Source organism: Anarrhichthys ocellatus, unplaced genomic scaffold (genome assembly GCF_004355925.1).
Source record: "Anarrhichthys ocellatus isolate YVR2014 unplaced genomic scaffold, GSC_Weel_1.0 scaffold30, whole genome shotgun sequence".
Taxonomy (NCBI): domain Eukaryota; kingdom Metazoa; phylum Chordata; class Actinopteri; order Perciformes; family Anarhichadidae; genus Anarrhichthys; species Anarrhichthys ocellatus.
The window spans coordinates 2,470,748-2,495,893 of NW_022280060.1; the positions used below are offsets into that span (position 1 = coordinate 2,470,748).

The 25,146-nt window shown below is 42.5% G+C and overlaps 1 protein-coding gene across 2 annotated transcripts in view; it reads left to right on the plus strand.

Annotated features, from left to right (window-relative positions):
- Positions 1-25,146, plus strand: part of faf1 (Fas (TNFRSF6) associated factor 1) — a 68,613-nt gene that overhangs the window by 17,292 nt on the left and 26,175 nt on the right. For both annotated transcript variants that reach the window (XM_031863890.1, XM_031863889.1), the window contains 8 exons: positions 4,761-4,847; positions 12,526-12,621; positions 12,756-12,882; positions 12,987-13,050; positions 13,165-13,246; positions 19,245-19,399; positions 24,143-24,279; positions 24,381-24,469. In XM_031863890.1, the coding sequence (XP_031719750.1) occupies positions 4,761-4,847; positions 12,526-12,621; positions 12,756-12,882; positions 12,987-13,050; positions 13,165-13,246; positions 19,245-19,399; positions 24,143-24,279; positions 24,381-24,469 (837 nt within the window). The remainder of the gene's footprint in view (positions 1-4,760; positions 4,848-12,525; positions 12,622-12,755; positions 12,883-12,986; positions 13,051-13,164; positions 13,247-19,244; positions 19,400-24,142; positions 24,280-24,380; positions 24,470-25,146) is intronic.

Here is a 25,146-nt window from a genome sequence, read left to right on the forward strand (position 1 = left end):
TTCTCCCCACTCCCCCCTACACTGCATCTTTCTCCCCGTCTCTCAGCAGTCGAGGAGGCGGTTCTAATACTCAACATTGTTTGATCTAGGCATGCGGGAGCAATAGAAGGAGACAGAGTACCTTTCATTTTCCTCATCTGAAACTAAACAGTCGATCCGAGCAGCCTATGAAATATTTATAGTAACTCATACTGGACCCAGTGTGAAGGCAGTACACCTCGTTCATCGGTTATTACTATCGCAGCTGCAAATGGATTTGAAGAGCATGGAAATATATCTGTGTGCTTGCCTATGTAGATGAGTAAGTGTGTGCGTGTCTGTGTCAATGTTTGGCCCCTAGCGAGTTCAGATCAGCACTCTCCTGCAGATGCGCACACACACACACACACACACACACACACTTATTACTGCCCTGTACTAACCCTCCTAGGAAGACCTGAGCAGGCATTTGTTATTCACAGTGGGTAGCTTGCTGCCACAGGTGAGGGGAAATAAGCTCCCCAAAGAATGATCAGGTAAGATAGAGAGATCTCTCTATTGATTTTACCTCACATGTTAAGTAATCATTATTTGCACAAAAAAATATACGGGGTAGGGAATGTCAGTCTGTAGTTGTTTTCATTCATGTGGCAGCTTTACGTCATTTTTATTTCGTATTTTTTCATTTTGGTTTTCTCTTTATTGTCTCTTTATTTTTACAAGCAGCTAATTATTTAATTTCAAGCAATGAAAGGTGTTTCTCCCAAGTTTTTTTTTTTTTTTTTTGCTCACTGCAACCAATGAAGCTCGGGCCTGGCTCCTCGGCGCGGGTGAAGATTACACTAATAATAATCAGGCTACTTGCGGGGCTTGTAATGGTGCTAATTGAACAGATTAGTACAACCAACATATGAACTGGATGAGACCGCTTGCCTCCCTGGTTTCCTCCCTCTCCTCCTTCGCTCTTTCCCTTTTCTCCTCCCTCCGTCGTCTCTCTCCTTCTCTCTCACCCTCTTCTCAGGCAGATGGTTTTGATGAGCACCCACTGTGAACCTTAAGTGTTTCTGCTGGGATTACAAACACTGGGGAGGGGTCCCTGCGGTGTGGGAGGGGGGAACCATGGACACAGAAAGGAGGCAAAGGACTGTTGGCTTGGTGGGGGTGCTGTAAGAGGCCATAGGGGATGGAGAATGGACAATGTGGGCTTAAACAGGCCTCCATGTCGTGGTCTTTTCCTTACGCATGCTTGTCTTTAGGCATCTCAAGGCCCCCTGCAGTGAAAATGAGGCCCAGAACTTTAACCTGCATAGATCTGGACTCTGTTTGCCCCATGTTGACCATGCTCTTTATATATTTACTCTTTAGCCAGGGAACGGGCGTCCTTACTTCTTTTAACACCGTAATGTCCACGTGCTAATAAATAATGTCATTAAACCATGTGTGCACACTATGTAAGGACTGATTCAAAAGGTTCAGTAGTCAGTGTGCAGAGCTGCAGGTGCAAAGGCAGTTAGATAGTAGTTGTGGATGACCTCAGTGAAGTTGCTTTGGAGAAGTTTGTGATGCTCATAATGAAGACGAGGAGTTAGTTTGCGTTCGTTTTTTTAAAGACAAAAACAACATAAGAGACACAAACAAGAGTGGGAGTGTATTTCTGTCATCATAAGAAGAATGCAACAAAGAAGTAACACCATATTCAGCCAGCCTGACTCCCCTTTCTGCTCATACTGTGTCCACTCACAGACACATATGGACTCCACCACAGAGCATCTTTCTCTCCCCATTCTTCCTTTTGTCTTAGCTGAAGACTAGCCGATGGTCCCTGCTTGTGCATATCAATAGGGATAGACTCCCATCTTCTTGTTTGTCTTTGCCAAAGGCTCTTGCTTTGCCTTGTGGCTCTCAGGGAACGGCCCTTGCCCCTCCCTTTCTATTCCTTCTTTCTCCATCTCTCTCTCTCTCCCAGTGTCTCTTCTCTACCTTCTTTTTTTTTCTCTATCTCTCTGGAGCGCAGGGCTGTGTAGACTCTGATTGGCATTACCAGACAAGAGTGTGGGGGTAAGTTGCTGGCTAGCTTCTGAGCTAAGCTGGAGAGCAAATGTTTGCCAGGGAAGTAGAGGGTAGAATAGGGATGGCTGCTGGTTTCGGGTTGTCCGTGACCAGACCAGTTGTCCTGGGGATTTCCCTCCTCTACTGCCCCCCGGGGCTGGGCCTGGGCCCCCATCTCTGCTCCGCAGCTGGGCGACATATAGGAACCAAATGCAGACGGGGCTACAGAGCTGAGAAAAGGAAGGTTGGATCGAAAAAGGAATGAAAGAAAGGCATCTGGTGCCTAGGGGAGATGAAGAAAGAGAGCGAGAGAGAGCTTGTGACTGTTTAATGGAAACCTTTCCTTCTCTTTGATTTGCTTCCAGCCAGGGATTACAGGCAATTGGCATTTACAATGATTGGATCATTAATTTTGCCTTGAGGCATATTGCCCAGCAGCTCGGCACCACAGCCAGTCTAATGTTGTGTACAACTTGCTCATACACCCCTGCTTCATCTCTACATGAACAGCAACACACAAATCAGCAGCGCTGTGTTTGTCACTAAGACTTTGATTTAAATCCTGTTCTGCTCTGTTAAAGACATTTCCTTTACATTTTAGCTTCTGTATATCCGAATCAGGTTGATGGATAATTTTCATCATTGGTGCCATTGTCCGCTTCACACAGCCCAGTGTCATATACTGACATGCCAGCATCACTCCTTTCTTTTAGGTCAAACACATGGGAATAGTAAGTCACATTTACTGTGTAAAATTAGCTACTCGGAGTCAGATGAAATATATATTTGTCTGGATTTGTTGCAGTCTAACTTCTCAGTGAGATGTCTGTTTCGGCAGACAGGGGGCAGCATTAGACAGTATTGCTCCTTGTGTGCTGGCTGCTGTGGCCGGCACAGGCAACGATTTGTAACTGAGGGCTGCTCTAAAAACTTCAGCTACCTGGAGAAGGCATTGTGTCTCCCTCTTGTTCCGTTGCAACGTTCCAAAGGACTTTTGTTGTCTTTGATATGGTTGCATCAGAATTTCATGACAACGCCGTACTTTTCAAATGGTCGGAGAAGACCTGTGTGAGTGCCCTGCAGATTATGGTGGTGTAGATTCAGGTGGGCCAGCGTGGTGTGTAGCTCTGTTTTCTGTCTGTGTTGAGATCAGGTTGTCCTCTGCCAGGTGCCTTCCACTGTCTGTCTCCCCCCTCCTTCCCTCCTCCCCTCCTTCCCTCCTCCACCTCTCACCTTCATTCTCTCTGTGGTGGGTGTTAGTTTGTTGTTTCTCTGATGCTGCTTTAACCTCTGACTGCAGCCTCTTCATTACTAGTGTTTATGCCTCTCCTTTCCTCCCTTTTCCCCTCTATTCATCGGCTGGCCAGCCGGTCAGTTAAATCCCTGTAGTCCGGCTGGTCAAACATAGATATTACACTCTGTAATAACACTGGCCACCCGCTCTGACCCCAGTCTGCTATCCTGGCCAAAGCTTCTCTTCATAAGGATGGGCCCCGAGCAGCGTGGTGTGGGATTTACGAGAGAAAGACAAAGGATGGACTGTGCCACTCAATTATTATTGTTCTTTTATTTGTTTCTTAGCTTGTTTGTACTGCAGATTGCTTTGCTATGCCAGGTCCAGCACAAATAAAATATTATTTCTTTGAGAGATGTACACCTTCAATAGAACATTTACTGTTGCCTTGATAAAGGGATGAAATCAGATTTAAATGTAGTAATTTCTGCAAGCAGCCCATAGTGTGTTGGTGCTTTTAGACCACCACACAAGTGCATATACAGATGCAAAGTAGTAATATTAGAGTATTGAGGTGAAAGTCTGCCCCCGCAGTCTTCTGAGCTCAGTGTTGTGCAGCTGCTTTCCTGCTTTGCCTGACATTGGCTTTGACTTTGTGTTTGTAGCGTATTTAAGTTTCCACCTCTATGAACAGCAGCCTTGCATATGCCCAAGGATCCATCTCTCTGCAGTGCTTTTTACAAAGACAGGATTTGACCCGTGTGTAGAGGGATCTTTGCTCCACAATTGACAGTTTTCTCAGCATCAGTGTCCAGCCCCCGCAGGCCTGAGGGGCAGAATTCTGCTGAACAAACGCACCAGAATCCACGGCCGCCAGCGCTCAGACGCCGACGGGGCTTTGATCACCTTCGGCTGGCGCACATCAGGCTGGCGTCGGGGCTTTAAACCAACAACCCACTGGACGGTGTGATGCGGCGCTCGGTGGGACAGGCGCTGCTGCCTGCTAACTGTTTAAAAGCACGGAATGTTATTAAGTGATGCAGATACAGCGTCTGCGCATGAATGGGAAAAGAGAAATACTGTTCATTTCAGAGCGTGGGGCTGTTGTTGCTGGGCATTAGCTGTGGCATCTAAGGAATGCTGATAACACTGGCTGTTTCTTTTTGTTTTTTTCCTCCTCTCTCTTTTTGACTCATCTCTTTCTTCATCCTCTGCCTCCATCCTACTTTTTTCGTCTTGCTGCTGAATAGAGGATACTTTGATGTACCCCCGTCTATAATTTATAATATATATGTTTACCGTTAAACTAGAGTGGAGATAATTTCCACCTCCGGCTTTAATATTACTTAATAATGAGAGGATGGTAAATATGAAAAGCCTTAGTGGACATTAATAGCTTGTAGTGTTTTTGTATTCTATCTTTTTGCATCATTGGCATTGTGTTTTTTTTGTGCTTTGAATATACATTATTAATTGTATCTTCCCTTTATGTTTGCAGGTGAAGAGGAACATTTCTGACTTGACCAACATCCCAGTCCGACATCAGCAGTGGGACGGGTGGCCCGCGTCAGCGTCTGATGACTCTGTAAGAAGTACAGGCACACAAAAACACAATGTAACGATTGTTATTCAGACTCACTTTAACAGATAGATATGAAATCTCCATGTTGCCCTCACTGACTCTTTGATCCAAACATGGCTTTCTCAACTATATTAAAGCCCATGGTTCACAGATGACTGATTTACATTATTTTGATAGTAATAGTGAAAACTGTTCCACGCTCCGTATGCAATCTCGAAACCATCTGTCAGAAGCATGAGAGTAAGATGTTGAAGCTAATTAAGATGTCAAAGACGGTTCCCGTCCTGTGTCCTCTATATGTGGACATTAAAGCTCACATCATTGAGTCCCACTGACCTCTCCTGTCCCAGGGTCGCTCTTCCCAGCCATTCACCCTGCTCACAGTCAAGCTGATCAGAAGCAGCCCTCATACAGAACCTTGAGGAACCTCTGACCCCTTTTGTCTCACCCCTTCTTTGACAGCCTATGTGTTCCCATGCTAATTGTATGGCATGGTTTATCATGCTACATTGAGGAGCTGTTGTGCACACATTCTTGTGTTAACCCCTAGCTAACGTTTTCCTTTTAGATCTATATGAATATTTGAGTGTTTGTTTTTTTGTGTTATCATATGTGTCGCATGCCAGAGCTGGCTCTACTGTAGCGACGTAACTACAGATGTTCGATTCATTTATGGTATTGCACTTGAACGATAACGGCACCTGTTTTTACGACTTGACGTAAAGCTTTTAAGATTAACAGTGAAAGCAAATACATTGTGACTAAAAGGGCAAAGGACAAAATGTTATGCATCCTTTCACTAGCAGTATAGCCGATAACCACCAAACAAACCATACCGCAGTGATGCAGATTTATTGTTGTTGGCATCATCTTTGTAGACATCCAGCTATGTGATCAGTAAACAGCCTGGGATTGCAACAGAAGTACAAATTTCTGTTCAAATCTGAAAGCACATTGTGGTCATGTGGCGCAATGACTGACCTCAGAGATGCGTTTATGTGTGTGTGTGTATATGTATGTATATATATATATATATATATATATATATAAAATTAAATTAAATTAAATTCAAAAGTTTCCCTTACCTGAATATCTTTTGGACTTATTTTTATCCAATTTTTTATGGGATGGGGATTAAAGGAAACATTATTACATCACTAAAATAATTTGCAACTGTGAGGAATTAATATTTGAATAGTTGGCTGCATGAATTGAATAATATAAAATATTTCCACTAACTGTGAGGAATCACTATTTCAAAAAACTTTTGTATGTTTTGCCAAAGGAAAAAACATTTGTTTTTAGATATTTATTAAATAAATATTTTTAAGTAGAGTTAAAGCATTTGTGTGTATTTCATTTTGCAAAAATATGTGACCTAATCATTAAAACCAGCAATGCACTTAAGATTGTGAATTTCATCCCCGAGTAAGCCCTACCAATCTCAATGTAATCTTCAAATAAGTCGGGATAAAGTAGAATAATTCTATTTTTTACCTTTGGTATTTTTGCGATCTGGGATCTTGTTATCATTGAACCTCTGCTCGGGCCCCGAGGTAGCCGTGAATATGATTGCCAGGGATCATGAATAGATTGCAGCTCATTGTGGCATCACAGGCCCGGTTGGCACCTGGCTAATGCACATCTGCAGCGTCTGTTTCTTGGTCGAGGAGATATTAAAAAGCACAGAGACAGAAGTGTAATAATGGCCTCTGCTCTAGCCACAGCCCTCTTATTGAAACCTCGGAAGGTATTAACAGAGAAAGCCCAGGGCTTGGCTGGGTGGGTAGGGAGCCAGTGTTAGTGTCTAGCTCATTAGCCCAGTCTCATCTCCCGGGGTTTAGGCCAATAAATATGGCAGCCAGAGGCCCCAGATTAGGTTTAGCGCTTCACATTAGCCCACTTTCAACAGAATCGATTACTACTTAACTATGCTTTACCTTTTAAGTCTGTGAAACAACTGTTCCTGCTTACATTTACGTTTTTGTGTGTTTGCAAATGTGCCTGTTTTAGTAGACACACTGCGTCTTTGGCTGGGTGTCAAACCTCAATACTTTTTAGAAACTAACTGAACTGTGTCTGTAGCATCAACATGAGAAAAGGTCAGATAAACATAGCCATTGAATGTTTTCCTTTCCTTATTGCAGTTTTTATATTGTACTGTATTTTATTAGGTAAAGTTCATGATCGTAAGCATTGGTGCCATATTTAAGAATTTGCTGACATTATGTTTCCATTTTTATTTTTTTATTTTTTTGCAGAGAATTTCTGTTTTTGAGACTTTTAGATTTAAAGTAACGTTTTGGTATTCTTACGGAAACTGCAACAACATCAAAACATGTTCTAAAATGATACCCAGTGCTGAATGTGACAAGATAAGATAATCCTTTATTAGTCCCGCAGTGGGGAAATTCACAGGATCACAGCAGCACACAATATACAGAGTGAAAATACCAGTGAAGTTGCCTCTAGCATGGATGCTGTAGCAGTTGAGTTGGTAGTCCCTTGTTAAATTTTCAGTTGATTTCTGCAGTTGCTGCAATAAATAGTCATAAGTGAAGAGAAGCAGGCACAGGAAGCATGAACATGTTCTTTATTATAGTTAATCTGATTGATCAACTAGTCCAGAGTATCTCTTTCTCAGTTCTTGTGTTCTAAGAAAGAGATACTTGAGTGGTTTCATTGTTTGTTTTTATGTATTGTTGAAGCGTAAGAAATTCACACCTTTCAGGGAAACGAGTGGTGTGTTACGTCACCCTCCCTGATACCGTCCACTCAATGTGTTTCATTGTTTATTGTGCTCTGAATCATTATGGAGGGATGAAACTGGATCTGGATGGATAATGCTCAGGTAGCGCTGGACAACAGATCAGTTCATTCAGTGCACTGTGATATTGTATGTCGTGTTAGACCACGGAAGTTGAACGTCAAAAGAAGTGGCACAAAGTGTAGTTGAAGCAGTAACGATGTGAGTGATGCTCAGTACTAGCAGGCAGATTGTGTTGACCTAAGTCACTGGTTTGATATATTTGTCAGTATTTATGAGAATATAAACAACACATCAACATTAACTGCAGCGATACTTTTGATTTGCTTCATCAACTCCTGCAATGCAACCCTCAACAGTGGCTGCTATTGTGAAAACCTTCCTCCCATTGAGCTATCATCAATCATTGTTCCAATTTCAGGTGTGACAAAGCCGAAGCACACCTGACACATGACCGGACACAGTCGGCAAGTTCCATTTTTCTTAAATTTAGGTGCCATGATTCCACTGTTCCTCATAGATTCATTACAAGACAGTTTGTAGTATTTGCCATAGTAGCCAAGTAGAGGATCGCACTGTCGGTCTCTTTTGTGTTTGTTTGAGCATTTCTTTTAATTGTCATCGGGTTTACTGCATCACAACAGTGTTGACAGACCTAGAAAAGCCCTCCGTTAGAAGAAAAACAACCTTTGTTGTATTTCAAACTTTATGGAATTAATTTGACTCCAAGTAGATTAAAACAAACACGTCATCATTATTTGTGAATACCATGATTGAGCGCTGCCTTTAAATATCCTCACGATTCTCGTGGCTTTCGCAAAGTTGTTCTGAAGATGATGACGACAGAGGTTTTGGCAACAGTCGATGTTGAGAGGCCAACAGGACGTTGACTTCCTGTGCAGTTTGAAATGCGTTGATTGAGCCTCTTCCCCTGCTTCCTCCATCTCCTTCTCTTCTTCTATTTCTTCGCCAAAACAATATAGCTCGGAGAGTTTCCAGACGGGCCTCCTCTCATTGGACCTGTTTTGATTGGCAGTCTTTCCTCCACTCCTGTTGGAGTGATTGACAGCCAGTGGGACATCCTTATTACATCCCCTCATCTCTTCAACCTCCACCACCACCCACCCTTCCTTCCAGCCAGTAATTGCTGACATTTATGCAGTGTTTCATGGTGTTTGCTAATGTATTAATGCTGCGGAGCCTCGGCGGTACCTGGCCTTGTAGGCCAGCACCTCCCTCCATTTCCCAGCTGGCATTAATGGAATCCTCCTCTACCTGATAGGGGCCTATTAAACTGGGGATTTATTGAGGGGGGCCTCGTGGTTTCCATAGCAACTGGGCTCAGCAGTAAGCTCAGGCAGAGCCCCCCCCCACCCCCCCCCTCCCTTGTGCAATTGGCTGCCTTCAGGTGACATTCAGCACCAAGTTAGTCTGCCAGTCTTATTGTCTATCACTTCTAACTGTTTGTGTGCGTTCAGCGAAGCTCACGTTTCACAGAAAATCATTTATTTATGCCTACCTTAGCCTCTAGCTCTGTATTTGCATTTGTTTGCGTGTGGACATACATTACGCACACTGAGGCATATCTTCAGCTCGCTCAATGGAGCCTGGAACAAGGAAACCAATGGGTGTTAAGGGTGAGGCACACCTGGCCTGTCTTCTTTTTTTTCTTGGCTTCCTTCTCCCTATCAATGTTCTTGCATTATTTTTCCCTCGTGTTCTCAGTACTTCCTCCTCTGTCCGTCTCCTTTGCCTTTACTGCCTCCTCTCCCTCACTTTTGTTGCCTTTCTTCCCTCGGCCCATCAAAGAGAAAGTTGAGTGAGGTGGTACTGTGGTTGTGGTTGCCGTCAGTGCAGCTGTCAGTAGTAATTATCTCACACTCACAGCCAGACACCTAATCCAAACACTGCCTACACTAGAAAAGAAAAAAAAATGAAACACAGAAAGAATGAAGGGAGAGAAAGAAGGGAAGAAAGGGTTGGAAGGGAAGAGGGAAAGGAGGGAGGGGGTAAGGGAGAGAAAATTCTTTCCCTGTATCGGCCCCTGAATGCTTAGAGCCTCAGTGCAAGTGTTAATTAAAAGAATCCAAAAAAGAGGAGCCCGTTCCTTTGTGTGGAGATGTGGGAGAGGGTCATTTGGGGGGGTTAACCTCATCCCCCCCAACCCCCGTGCCCTGCGGCGCTTCAGCCTTGTTTCCACGTTTTACCACTGAGCCGCCAAGCTGCACTTGTGTACCTCAACATCAGGAGAAGCCATGGGGTCAAAGCGAGGAAGAGGATTGAGAGGCACTCAACTCATTTTTTTTCCCTTTTCACCTCCCCTCCTTGCATCCATGTCAGCCCAAACCCTCCAGGCTGTCTTTGATGGGGGAAGTGATCAACTTTATTTATACACTTATTAGGCCCTCAGACGAAAGCCTCTCATTGTGAGTAGTGGGGGTAAAGGGTTTACGGGGATCCTCTCGGCAGCCGCTGTTAAGATTCTCACGTTTGATTACCACTCGATTGGGGAACGGGCAGAATAGACTTGGGGCCATGCCTTCACATCCTTAAGGCCCGTATATCTTTGTCCAGCTCAATACCTACAACTCTCTCTCTCAGTGCTAATTCAACCCTCAGGCCTGAGACCCATCATGTCTCAAATAGCCATAGCTTCTCTTGAAGTCATCGATGTTTTTTTTGTTCAACAAAAAGCATTGTTGAGTTACTTTACTTTTACTGTTGGTGTAATGATGTTTTTGTTCCGTTACTTTGCGAAATTCTGTGGAAAAATATGAATAACACGGTGATCTAATAAACGGGACCGGACTACTAAATTAGTTAGAGTTAAGTTACACGAGCAAAGAAGGGGCAATTCAGTTAAGTGTTCTTCGTAGGTGTTCCAGGGATACTCAGCTGTCCTTGCTGTGTCAAGAGTACACTCGCTACTAATTGGTAATACACAAGAAATACAATCTTCTACTCTCTGTGTGTGTACACCTTTTGTTACCCTTTCTGGGCTGACTGACTATTTGAATTCTCATAGGAAAGGTTTTAATTCACTGAGAAACAACATGTTTTTCATATTTGTTATGCGTTTCACTGTTGGCTTTTCGCTTGAGCAGTGATGTCATTCTTTGTTTGTGTAGTTTCAACATTGCATGGCAGTCCAGCCACTGCTTTTTTTGAGCACTTTTCTTTGCTTAAGACAACATGGTGGCGGAACACTCATCAGGATATTATTCATTCACGAACTGTCAGGGGAGAGACTGTGTTTCTCATTTCTTCTCCGTGGTTACTGAGCTGCTGGGAATCAACGACACAGTGGTTAATATTATAATCAGTATATCCCTCGTCAACTTCTTTTTATGGCTGCAACAAATTGTAAAATGGTTGTTCCTCTCCTTGGGATAAGGAAAGAGTTCATTATTTTAGTTCAGGAAAAAGAAAATCTTTATGTAAACAATTAATATGATTTAAAATCTGAACGATGTGTATGAACAACCACATCTAAGGGCCAAAGAACCCAGGGGAAGGCATTATTAATAACACCCTCCATCATGTTATATGTCATTTTATATCGCACAATAACGATCTAAATCGTGATAGTGAAGTGTATATATTTTTTAAAAATAGTTTAAGAAACCGTTTAGGGATACAGAAATCTGACCGGGATGTCTGTTTATAGTTGACTTGACAAATCAAGGGGCTTCATCAATATGACTGAAAGTTCTGACGGGAATAGATACTGTGATATAAGTGTTGCCTCCTTGTCACGCATGCAGCTCAGCCACAACTGTCCAAATTTCTTTTGTGCAAATATTTTTGTCTCTCAGTTGCGGCTAACTTACGCTCTAACATTCAAAAGATAACATGGTGTGCGAAGATGGAAAATAATCGACTGGGTGGCACTTTGTCAGATACGTTTGTTCTTATCAGTGCCAGGTACACAGCAGTACTCACTAGTAAGTCCATGTTGCTGACAAGGTCCAGTGGTTACACTGTTCTCTCCTGCTATAGAAGCTGAGGCCAGCATTAGGAACCGCTCTATTTTAAAGAGAGAAACTCCCTGCGGTCTTGTGTAGCCCTTTTCAGACTCAATTGGCGTTGCATGTAATCGTGTCCTGATTCAACCATGTCCAGCTGCTCTTTGTGTGTCTTAGCACCCGACAATGGAGCAGATCACAGGACCTCTGCAGGGGACGAGCAGCTTCTCTGCCTCTTATCACACCCGGCCCTGTTGTGTTGAAGATCACTCTCCCAGAAAAGTATTTGCATCTGGGCTTTCTGCTCTAAACAATTAGTACATCAGTGAATATATTGTTGCATTATTGTGACAAGTTTCACCACATTCATTCTATTAGTCACGGTTCGATTGTTACCAGTCCTCCTCTCAGTGGCCACTTGTTTGAAGTTGTATTTTGGTCCCACGTCGTTAAATGATGGGAGTTACTCTTAAAATCGGGCACACGACTTTTTAAGAGCGAGTATCTTTAGTTTTGCACTTTGTCCAGCAACAGCCTTGCCTGTATTGTTGATGTCCCCTGGGGTCTTATCCAGGAATAACCAGCTGTAATGAGTCCCTGCTGAACGCTGACATTTACCATCCTGGCTTTGGATTTGGGAGCTCATTAGTCAGGTGTTCTCTTACTACAAACCACCATCACACTAACCGCTACTGCAGGTGTGCAGAAACTTCATCAAGCATCTCTCCTTATCAGAAAGATCTCATGATATTTGAGATGGTAGTACTGTGATGTACAACTTGAGAGTCAGTTGTGAGTTGTTTTTTTCTGTCTTTGGTAAGGAGTAGAAATGACCATCACTCGCTCCCCCTGATGAACATGTAGCATTCAACTCAACTTGTAATCACATCTGGTCTAAGATCGGGCCTTGCTTTGTTAATCACTCTTTCATGATGTTCCCTGTCTTCAGATGACGCTAGCTGTCTCTGGCATCAGCTATCCTTGCCATCACCTCAGTGTTTGCCGAAGGTCCTCACCAGCCAATTCCCAGGAACCCACAGAAGAGGTATAAACACACACTCTTCCCTGTGGATTGCTTTCTCCTCTTGGCACAATGCATAAAACGTGGTATCAAAATGCTTCCGTCTATCACTTCTGTGGAAATGAGTCCATAAATTAACAAATTGTTTGTTTTTATAGTGTGCAGATGTCCATATGGTCAGCGACAGTGAGGGGGATGATTTTGAGGATGCATCAGAGTTCGGAGTGGACGATTCAGAGATGTTTGGAATGGGTTCTTCTACCACCTGTCGGAAATCACCTATGAGTAAGTACAGTGGAGCAGCTTGATTTCAGCTCCAGGTATTGTATTAAATGCCAGCGACATGCATCTCAAAGCTTGACCATAAAATCATTTTTGTCCCCTCACAGTGCCAGAGAATAGTGAGAACGAAGCTGATGCCTTACTGCACTTTACTGCCGAATTTTCTTCAAGGTGAGCTAAGTGTCAGGTGCTTCTCGTTTTTGATTAGAAGGAATTTGAATTCAAAGAAGGCTGGCATGTAACAATGTGTTTGTGTACGGTTTGTCTGATCTGCGTGTCCTTTAGGTATGGAGAGACCCACCCAATGTTCTTCATTGGGACTTTGGAGGCAGCGTCTCAAGAGGCCTTCTATGGCAAAGCCAGAGATGTAAGTAAGCTGATTGGCTGTTTGGTGCCTCATAGGAAGGTTTTTCATTCATCAAAAAACTATAATGTGTAACAAAATTCTATTATTCTTTCCCCATTTTATATTTCAAACTCTTTTTATTTTTACTTTGTAAATTTCGAGGCACTGGTGTTAACGGTGTTGGCTTGTCCTTTTAGCACTGATGTCATCCCTTCTTGGTGTAGACCAGCCCTGTTTTTTTTTTTTAAGTGTTAAGACAACACAGAGCAGGACTGAGCAGGGTATTATTCACTCATTCATCTGTCAAGGGAGCTACTGCGTTTCTAATATCTTTTCCTACGTCACTGAGCTGGTGGGAATTTAAGACACAGTGGCCAGTGTTATGACCAATTTCAGTAAAGTCTGCAGTCCAGGTTTCAGTAATTTGTAGATGAATCTTTCTTAGTGTGTAGAGTATATTTGTTATGCTATGTAAACGCACAAACAATGTAAAGATGGAATATGATGGAGAATGGGGTCCGTTGTCAGCGATGTTGGTTATTATCAGCACTCACCAGTCAGTCTATGTTGCTGACGAGGTCTGGTGGTGGTTGCACCAGAAACATACTGCAGTGCAGTGGTCAGTCAAACATGTGCAAGCACACACATTGATAATAACAATAATACCCTGTTGCATTGTAGCAATGTCCTACCTGGATTGTTAAACATTGAGATGGAGGAGAAAAGTTTATTCAACTTTTTGATCTGAAAACATTGCATTGTGGTAAACGTTTAGCCAGGATAAAAATCTTTTGGTCATATTCGGCGCAATGCCAATTAGCGGTATATCTAAAAGAGGCCATGAGTCATTGATTGCATGACTCACAGAAGTGAAAGAGTCTGAAAAATCATAACAGCATATGCCAACCACAAACTGAATGGAAAAAGAGGAATAAGACAAATTTAACCAACAGGCATATCATGTTCTTCTACTTTTCATGCAGCTTTAAATTACCTTCATTTGCCGTGTGTTGGCATTAAAACTGTATTTACGTCAAAGTCCTTCTTCACACAGTGTTTACTGTTATTTGTCTACCCCCTGTGTCATGCTGTGTGGGGAAGGCTTTATAGCCACATTGATATCATTTCGTCAAAACCCTCATCAAATTTTTCACCCTGACAGCTGAGGCTTTATTTTTAGCTGTCCACTTTCCCTGCTTGTTTTTTTGGCTTTTGTCCTTTTAAGGATGCTTGTATCAACTGACAGCTTGTGTGGATTACAGCCTTATTAGATTGTGAGGACACAGCAAGATGTTAGGGGGGTTCAGATCACCAGGCACACGGAGAGGGAGGGAGGGTGGAATAGATGATAGCCGGGGCCACAAAACGGAGAACGTGGTCTGAAGGGAGACGATGGTACAAACGGTGAAAGTCAGAGGAACAAAGTGAGTGAGAGCAAAGAGAGGAATAAAGACATAATAGATTGCAGCATACGGGTAGGTGATGGAGAGTGTGAAACACACAGAGAAATAAAAAACCTAAAGACAAGCTTGGCTTCCTGCCTGCTTCCTAGCTGATGTCCTCTCCTAAGCCAGCACAATATGGCCGATGTCTCCCCGGTGCTCACACACTCTGTAATGTACCACTGTGCTCTACACAGCGCATGGGGCGAAATAGTATTCATTTTCACTGTATTTTGTTTTATTCTGGGTGAGCTTGACTTAGTCTGCCAACTGTGCTGTGGTTAGAATGGCTTTAGGAAAGCTGGATATGTGCAAAGAATTTAGCATGAAAACAGAAGCTATTTGATCTGTTCTGTGTTTGTCCTGTTTTGTCACAAGTGTCCTAGACGACAGGCCAAAACATGCTGCTTTTGACGGTTTCATTACACAGTAGCATATGTGCGCGACTACACCTCCCTTTCTTCCTTTTACCCAGCCATCCCATCCTTTGCTCTTCGCTTCCATTTGAAAAGGAATCTAGTTTTTTGTGTCCTCCATCGAAGGAAAAAAAAAAAGCCTTCTTCATTAAGGGGTTATTGGAATGGGGCAGATTGGACCGAAGGGGGACTGCTCAGTGGGTTTATAAACAGAGGAATCAGTCTCACTCTCTCAAAGCCTGGGAGAGGCTAATCACTAAGCAAAACACTACATTTGATGAAGTGTTTCTGAAGGTGTGTGTTGGGGGACTGTTGAGATAGACTCAATCCATCCTTAATGAAAATGCTTTGGGCTGCAGAGCTGAGCTGAGCTGAGCTGAACCCTCTTGGGGATCAGTGGTTAGTCGGAGCGCACAGAGAGATGGGCCACCCATCACTAACCAAGATCCGCACTAAATCCCCATCAACGCAGTGGTTAATCACTCTAACCCCGCTCTGCTCCGCTCTCCTGTCTGCCACACACAAAGACATCAAAATTCATAGCCTCGCCGGAGAGGGGAGTTCATGGATTTATCACCACCAAGTATCGGCTTAAAAACCCAGCAATAGCCTTGCATAGTCGAGAGGAGAGAGCGCCGGTAAATCAGAATGGCACAGAGGTGTACGTATATCTATCAGACTGTAAATCCCAAGCTCAGTCGTGGTTTATTGTTTGCACCTGAAATGATTACTCTCAATGCATAAATAGATGGAGTAAGGGTTAAATCAATGTAGAGTGTGCAGGAAACTAAAGTGTGAATATACTGTATGTGGTTAGTTTAGTCACAGTTCAGTTCAGAAATTGGTGCCGTTTCTGTCATACCAGTGTAATGTGTTTTCAGCAGGGTGTGGAGAGCCTCCTGTGTGGTTGGTCATCGATCTGAATGTGTTTTCCCGCTGTGTGTTCAGGGTCATTAGATCAGTCATTTGAGCTATTCATTTTGAAGTGTTTGCTTTTCCAGACGGCCATCTGTAGGACAATCACTATCTGGACTTCTCTGTCCTTCCGTCCGTCCCTCCGTACCTTTCTGTTTATTTCTGTATCTCACTCACTGGTCTCCTCTGAACCCGGCTAAACATGTAGTACCTGTAATTAAAAGCCTCTTTTTGATGCGATACAAATATCCACAGTAGACGGGCCTTTTGATTGAACCATAAGCTCCTCGGTAAGGAAAAACGTGAGCCCTAGACTTCCCACGAAGAGACTTCCAATATAAAAATAATTTGAAAGTGTGTGACATGTACAGTGTAGTGTGTGGAGCGATATGAGACAAGATATCATCTGGGGTTTTAGTTATATTAATATTAGCTTTACCTTAAACTCGGCGGGCTCTCCACAGCTGGCACACAGCTAGAATGACACTGGCCAGTGCGGAGGGGGATTAGTTTGGTTGCGTTGTGGGTTTTTTAGCAATAAGTAGTATTGTGCTATAGGAGCTGTTTTTTCACTTGATGCTCAAATAAAAAGCCAAAAGTAAATAACGTGAAGTCATTTCAGACGCAGCCTATAATACAGCAAGCCTACATGAAGAATGTAATCTTAAATTAGCATCAGAAGGCCCTGTTGTTTAGGTTGCATCATTTGATCAGCAGTGGACAGAAAGGATATTTTGGGAAATGTTGTAGAAAGATGAATTTATTATTCCTTTGTGGCTGTGGAGAATACCTGATTATGATTGGTTCTAGGGGAGTGTCATCACAGTTCAAAGTTAATACTGAAAGGTTATGACTTCTCCTAATTGTTTAAAAATAATTTCTAATTACAATTAACTATAACACAACTACATTAACTGTTTAACTATAATTAACTTTATTCTAATGTTGAAAAATTTAGGACAGGGACATTCCCAAAATGTTATTACTAATCATGTATACATTGACGTCTGGCAGGTGAGCGTGGTATGTGGTATGATTGAGTCTGAACAGTGTAGGGGGTAGATAGCCTCTATGTCCCGCTGTCTCTGTAAAGTTAATGTACGGATCATCATGGATTATCCCTTAAAACATATCAAAGCATCATTCTAACGTGTGTGTGTGTGTGTGTTATCTAATTAAGTTGCTATTTTAATTCGCACTCAAAGTGTTATAACTCTGGATGCTATTAATGATTTTAGCTTATTAGTTAACATATTGCATAACACTGTTGTTATAAGTGTTTAAGTAAGCTCCATCCAATTAATTATTCATTAGAATTAAGTGTTGTGATGCTTGGTCACACAACAGGAATAATTTGAAGCAAAAAGATAATCAATTTAAGCATCAATGTTTCGGACTAAATTCTGACTAATAGCAACTCTTTGAACTGTTAAAGAAGCTAAATCAATGCACCTTACGGTTGGCTCTGTACTGTTCCACTTGGCTTCCCCGTGGTGATAAATTCACGGGGATGAAGCCAAAACCGAGGGTGGTAGCGACAGTACCGTGCAGTAAATAGTATATTCCTCTCTCCAGAGGCCTCATTTAGAGGAACGCCATAATACAACACAAAATATTCCCTTCCATCAAATGAGGTTTTGTTTTGCTCGAAAAATATTGTCATCGTACATCTGGATGAAAAATGTATTTTCTTTTAAATGTGGCAGTGGCTGAAACTCAACTATCAATCTACCTTCAGCGGTAAGGGAACATTGATTATAAAGTCAGAAGCTCAAGCTGACTCGATGCGAACACTGTTTATGGCGTGACATCTTTAGTCTCCTTCTCACACACACACACACACACATCAAGCTGAGATGTAGGTGAGCAGGTGTGAGGACAGGCTATGGGGTCACTATCTAGCTCAGGTTGGACCTAGTAATTTAGCTGAACGGAGGGATTTGCTCCTCCCTGCTCAGACAGGCAATACAAAAGATCTGACTTGAAAGCGGAGAGGGAACAGAGGGGTATGGACAGTTTAACTAAGATGAAGGAGTTCAGTTGGCGAAAATGCCCACTTTGATTAGTCTTTACACTTGCTCTAATTGAGCATGTGTGAGTGTGAGTCCTTCACCACACAGTAAAGTTTGTGCATCTGCGCATGTGTGTTAGGACGTCTGTGTTTGAGCGTGTATCGGGGTTTTTCTTTTTTTTTTTATGTTGTAAGACTCTCCCTCCCCTCGCACTCATTCCTCTCTCAAGACTGAATTTGCTTGTCTTCTCAGCATGAGTGTTTAATCTTTTCAGGCCGTTGAATCGGCCCAATGAATGAGTCCCCAGCTCCTTCTCTCTAGGAGCCCTGGAGATTATTCTAAAGCACTAATCGTTGAGCAAACACAGCAGTGCTCTCCCATTCCTATTCTACACAGGCCACAGTATAGCACAACTTCTCCTTTCACTTCCCTTCACGTTTTACGCCCTGTGTAGATTTTTTTTTTTTTGCTTTTTGGCGTCCGTAGCCTAGATTACTGCTCCTGAGAAACAGACCTTTTGACTCCCCCTCCGCAGCCATGGTTAAAAATGAACTCAGCGGAGACTGCGAGAGTTTTTCTTATTTGTTCGTATATAGCAAGAGAAGTGACATGTAATTTAGAGAGCATTATTTCCAACATTGTCCCCTGGAACCTTTTATGTTTGTGGGTGTGTTTGTTTTTTAATTAGATTGTCAGTAGGGAGAATCTGCCAGGCTTATATGATGGTGTCAATATCCTTGGATTTGGAGCTTCGTCAATATTGTCTGGCCCTGACGCTACTAACCTGAACAGGCTGCTGGCATTTGGTGTAAAATAAATAGAGTGATTTGTCTGTTTTGTTTTCTCCATATCTTCTTTCGAGAGTTTTATTTACACCGCTCTCCATTTGATTTTGTGTGGTATTTGCTGTTTTGCCAGTTGTGGCCTTGCTGTGGTCTGCAGAAGTCATGCTGGCTCTGCACCCGTTGCTCCCTCGTGTCACTTTATGGTCATGTAATGTGGAAATGTCTCGGCAGTGATGAGGCACCCACTTGTGGCTGTCAGATCTCACACTACAGAGCGGCACACATCTGCGAGCCATAGATTTGTTTTTTTTCAGAATTTATCATTTCAAATCTGTTTCACTTCAGCAAAAAATAGTCCGTAGAGAATCAGTTGTACATTTTTGCTCACATCTTTTCTTTTATTACCTCAAACTCTATTTCCCTCTGTTCTGTTCGTCTCCTCTCCACAGAGAAAGCTGCTGGCCATCTACCTCCACAATGATGACAGTGTCCTCGGCAACGTCTTCTGCTCCCAAATGATGTGCGCTGACTCCATTGTCTCCTACCTGAGCCAGAACTTCATCACATGGGCCTGGGATGTCACTAAAGAAGCTAACAAAGCCAGGTATCACAGTTTGATTATTTTCTTGCTGGTCATAGAGCTGCAGGATTTATCGGCTACGCATGTTGTTTTGTTCCCTTATCTCTTGTGTATCTCGCTGGCTTTACACAGTTTTTCAGTTGTGATATGAATAAAGACACAAGTTCAATTCATTCTTTTGTTTACTAAATGTATATGACTTCTTAAAAAAAATAATAATTTCTCACCCTAAACACGTTAAACCACGTTGCTTACAATTTGTTACATCTCTATTCATTTAATTTGGGACACCTACATGGGGTAGACACAAAAGTAGGGATACCCGTAAAATAAACTATAAGTAAGTACAATAGTTTGGCCTTAAAATACTACTTTTGTGACACTTATTAGCTTTAACTTTTGTTGGCCAGACAAGTGAAATGGATTCATTTTCATGAATATTTTACAGCTGCAATTTGTTGTGCTCTAGTATTGGATTGCATTGTAGTGTCACATATTCCTGTTATTGTGTCAGCCCCTGTTGCTGAATCTCTGGAACCAGATAGTCTTAAGAGTTTAAAGGCCTTTACACAGCCGGGGGTGTTTCTTGTAGTGCATGAAAACATGAATATCACGCTGCATCAAAGCGCCGTCATTTTTTTCCGGAACAAAGTCGATTTGCTGAGCTAAATGATTACCCATGTCTCAAATTGCAATATAGCATGGATTCTGTTTTAAAGCCAGTGGTATTTCTTCTACTCTATTCCCTGGTGTCTGAGTCTCATTATGAATCTAGTGAGAAAACAGTTTTGAATGAATCGAAATGATGACCACAAACTGTAAGACCCGGGTTGTTTAAAGAATTGAATTGCCCTTTAACTATTTCATTCTCTGGACCCCTCCGAGGTCCTGGCACCTATCAGAATCATGTTTAGTATCGCAATCTCCAAATGTAAAGTTAAAGAAGAGCAATGATGGAGCCTCTAAGCCCCGACTGCATGTTTAATCCTTATGTTTCATTTATGTGTGACTTACTGTCTGGAGGACAGGACTGTTTGCATACTGAGTTGTAGCTAATAAAGAGGGATATTGAATGCATTTGAGTAGGAGAGGAGCTTGATTGTGTGGAGAAAGCTCTGCAAACTGCCAGAATGCCCTGTTAAGGAAGCTGTTACTGTCTTGTTCTAGTCCCATTGTTTTAGATACTTCTATCAGAGGAGGTTAATGTAGTTTTAATTAGTGCTCTGCCCCACCGCGTCACTTACAGTTATATAGTTATTAACATGTTAAGCCTACAAAAGACTGAAGATGAGATCTGTGTTTTGTCATGTCGGTGTGAACAGCGAGCTTTTAGAAAATGATCTAAAATGTCAGTGCGGATGGAACCTCATTTGACACATAAACAGCGTTTTCAAATCGATTTGCGTTTGTGTGGACCTCTCCTTAATTGCTGGCATTCGACTCTCACTCCATTGCTCACACCCTGCATCTCCGTCCTCTCATTCTCTCCTCTGCTTCATTCTGTTTTTGAAGCTCGGAGATTGCATGCTAACAAAAGGCGTTGTGTTTGCATGGCGAGGCCCCTGATTGGGCAATCTTTACTAAGCTGTCTGAATAGAGAGTCAGTGGGAGACGAAGGACTCTCTCGGAGTCCAAACATCTCTATCTCTCCTTTTACGTCCACATTTTGGTGCAGCTTCAGCAGTGTGTGTGTGTTGGTAACTGGCAGGTCTGTGCGACACCTGTTTATTACCCTGCTACCCCTGCTACTATTTTTATCTGGATGGTAAATTTAATAGAAATTTGATAATGAATTTAGTCTGCGATGTGTGATAGACAATCAGATCCCCTGTTGGTTCAAGTGTGGAGAGCTGGAGGTAAAGGTGGACCTGCTGAGGGTATGATTGGTTTTTCTCATTACCGTTGTGCTCAGGGTTCTCTCCTACTTACCCTCGTGTTTCTGCTACATCTTTCCCTTCCTGATCCTTCCATCTCTCTTTATTTTCCTTCTCTTTATCCCACTACCTCAACCCTCTCCCCAGAACCTCCAGAGTTAAGCCTGCCCTCTGGTAGCAGCCATTTAAGAAAGACTCGCCCTGACCTCACCCCTCCATTATTTCTTTTAAGGAAATGTCCCTCCTTCCTTCATTCCACTCTCCTTTCTCTCCCATTGGCCGCCTTTGCTTTTTGCCCCAGCTGAGCCTTTTTATTGCACATTAAAAGGCAGGCAACATCTGGAGCTTTTCATCACACACAGCTAGTCACAGCTTTGCTGCTAACGCATGCATGCACATGTGCTCTCACACACACACACACACTCGCACACACTTCCCTGTATTCTCACGCTCTCTGGTTGATCCAAAGTGACTGGTGATTGGCATCAATCACACAGGCTGTTAGAAAGGTATCCCGAGTGTGAGTTGAACCTGCTGATATTGGAATGTGCCCGTTGCTGCGCTCTCTCTATTCTCACAGGCCTCCCAGTTAAATGATTAATTATGCATAAATGCAGTTCTGCTGATTGGAGGCCAGTGTAATTGTCACCCATGGGAAATTAATCTGATATATCGTAGCTGTATTGTCATTGCACATGGCAAATATTGAAACTATAAGTAGATAAACACACTTAAAGTAGATATTTTTCATCAGTGTGAGTCATACGTCTTCAAATCTATTACACATTTAATTCCATGCTCACATATCTCTATAAGGCGCACCTCTAAATTGTAAACTGAAGTGATTTTATTGTCTTGCTATTATTATTATTTTGTAGAGATTGGGACAGTCAACCACATACAAGGCCCTGCCACAATAATATGACAATGTACAATGACTCAAAAACCCAGGTGTTCTTGTTATTGTTAATCACCTTTGTGTGTAAGTTGGTGTCTTAACCGCAAAGAGCACAAACCAACATGCAGACCTGTTGTGTCCACTTGACCTCTCCTCTTGAAATCCTCCTTCCTGAAGACATAACTGGTTCAAGAGGGAGAACAAAATGTCACTTTCAAATCAAAACATGTCCATGTTTGCTCTGAAACAAAGTGTGATTGACACAGTGAGCAATCGGAGCATCCGGTTCCCAGACGTTCTCCCGTACAGGTGGCTGGCAAGAACATTCCCTGCAGTGCTACTGTACTAGCCTGACTCATCAGCTGCTCAGCGGAGCGAATGTCAGGTCTAACCAGTCCACTCGCATCTTCACGCACCACTTTGATGAGAAGAAATGCGATGTGACAGTCCAGGGAAACATTAACTATTTTAGCTGTCTGGGTGTGCGGTGAGCGATGGAGATTGGATTGGTGACAAATTAGAAGCTGTCAATCACATTAAGCATCGGAGCAGTTCGTTGCATGTTCCGTGCAGGTGTTTCCTCTACATTTAGTTACCCCTGAAGGATTTTAAAGGCTGCATTCTTCACCATGTTATGTTATGGCTGGATGAGACCGTGCTGAACTGTTCACCTCGGTTTCTGCAGTGGCTTGACTTCCTCCAGCCCTCCGTGTTGTGTCCATACTTGTTCTGTATGTGGATTCATAAGTGCTTCATATCTTGGTTATAGCATTTCTGTCGTTATTGCAGTGGATACGTGTACAGGTTTAGGCTGTGTTTACAGGCTGAGTAGTTTTTATGTTGTGATGATGATGTTTTTTTTTAGTGTGGTGGACTGTCATCCTTATTTTTGAGATAGAAACCAAAGCAGGTTGGCTTGTGTTTGATGGGAGATTTAAGATTGGGTTACCCTTCAAGTTAGTGTCCATTGTTCCCTGGCCTTTCATTACAGGTTAGAGTTTCTCTCTCAGCTATTGTTAAGGTCTGCCTGGGTCGAGGTCTGAACAGGGACAAGTGTCAGGACAAAATGATCAGTAGGATTTAGGGTACCCAACTTTTTCATTGGGTCACTCAAAGTTCAACATTTTAAAAAGTGTTTGAGTCTTACTCCTAAATTATCTCAAATCCAGTTCTGCTTTGAGCTCTGTGGTTGTATCTTTTCACTGATCTTACATATTTCTATCATCCATATTTTCAGCCCGTGTTGGCACGATTATTACTTTCAAAAGCACCACAATGAACCCAAGTACTATATTTCACAGTTTGAGAAGTCTGCAAGTAGCTCCCTCCGCTTTGGCTTCATATTTTAATGAGTTACACCCCCCCCCCTCAGACAGCATACCTCGCATCTATCTTCTTCCTCTGACCCGCTGTCCCTCCATCCATTCCATTACTTCTCTATTTTACCAACCAGTTATTAAAGTAGATCTTATTAAAAGGCGGGAGAAAAAGCTAATCTATATTTGCATTCAGTCTATAGCCGTTCATTAATATTATGACATTTACAGGGAGCTTGGCGGCGCCCCGGCTGCCTGCTACCCTTTTCTCTCTCTGAAATGTTAATTTAAAAAGTTCTGTCTTTGTAATGGAATAAGAAATCCTCTCTTGCCCTATCAATTCTGGGTGTCTGGTGAGGAATACTAATTCATCTGCGGTTCCAATTGAGATAGCATGTCAGTCTGATGGAATGAGGAAATGCAGAATTGGCTTTAAAGTTCCTTCATGCCACGAGTTCTGTGTATTTCTCTTTTCGACTGCAGTTGGAAAAACTGGAGTATGCTCCTCCTTTTCCATACGTTGTAAAAATGTTTGTTTGTACATGCATGTGTATTTTAAGTGTTAAGTATTTTCCTTTTAAATGACATGTTCTGAAATATGTGTTCAATTCCAAGAAAAATAAATTTAATCGAATAAAAGGATTAATTTGAACTGGATTATTATTTCTTTGTGTTGCAGACTACTCACCATGTGTACGAGGCACTTTGGCAGCGTGGTGACACAGACTATACGGACATACAAGACAGACCAGTTCCCCCTGCTCCTTATAGTCATGGGCAAACGCACATCCAATGAAGTTCTAAATGTTATTCAAGGTGATTACAACTCTATTCATATTTTGATATCGTCTACTGTGTATGTTTCTGTAATTTATGTGAGAACGCAAAGATTAAGTTACACACTGTTTTATTTCCAGGCAATACGACAGTGGACGAGCTGATGATGAGGTTAATGGGAGCAATGGAGATCTTCACAGCACAACAACAAGAGGACATCAAAGATGAGGTAAGGTTTGAGTGCAACAAAGGTGCCTGTGACAGTGAAACACAAATGTCAGCCTCTGATTCATAAGTAGTAGTAGTTACATGAAGAAAAAACACTGATTATTATTATTTTAGGAAAGTTAGTTAATTTACATATTTTATAAAACGAAAATAGACAAAGCACACGAGGAAATTTGTGCCTGCTGCATCTTTGCCTGTCTCCTTCAAAATTTCTGACAGAGAGCCTCTGCCCCCCTGACAGTGTGTGGTACTTTAAAGTCGGACCCGTGACAAACATTTTATACATCTATTCTATTTGATCTCGTAGGTGCAATTGGTAGCAGGTTCTGAATGATGGAGTAAAGCACCTGTAAGATATGACAGAAGGTGTACCTGTGGGGGTGTGCTTGGACCCCAGTTGGTAGGATGAGGGTTGAATGATCTTCAGGGCGGCTGTGGCTCAGTGAGCCGAGCGGGCCCTTCTTTAACCAGAAGGGAGGCGTTTCGATCCCTGGCTCCTACTTGCCGCATATCCAAGTGTCCTTGAGCGAGACACTGAACCCTGGACGCTTAACAGCAACCCACTGCTCCTAAAAGGCTTAGGATGAGTTTAATGCAGAGGTCTAATTTCATGTTTCTACCCGTATATATATATATATATATATATACATGAAATTAGACCTCTGCATTAAACTCATC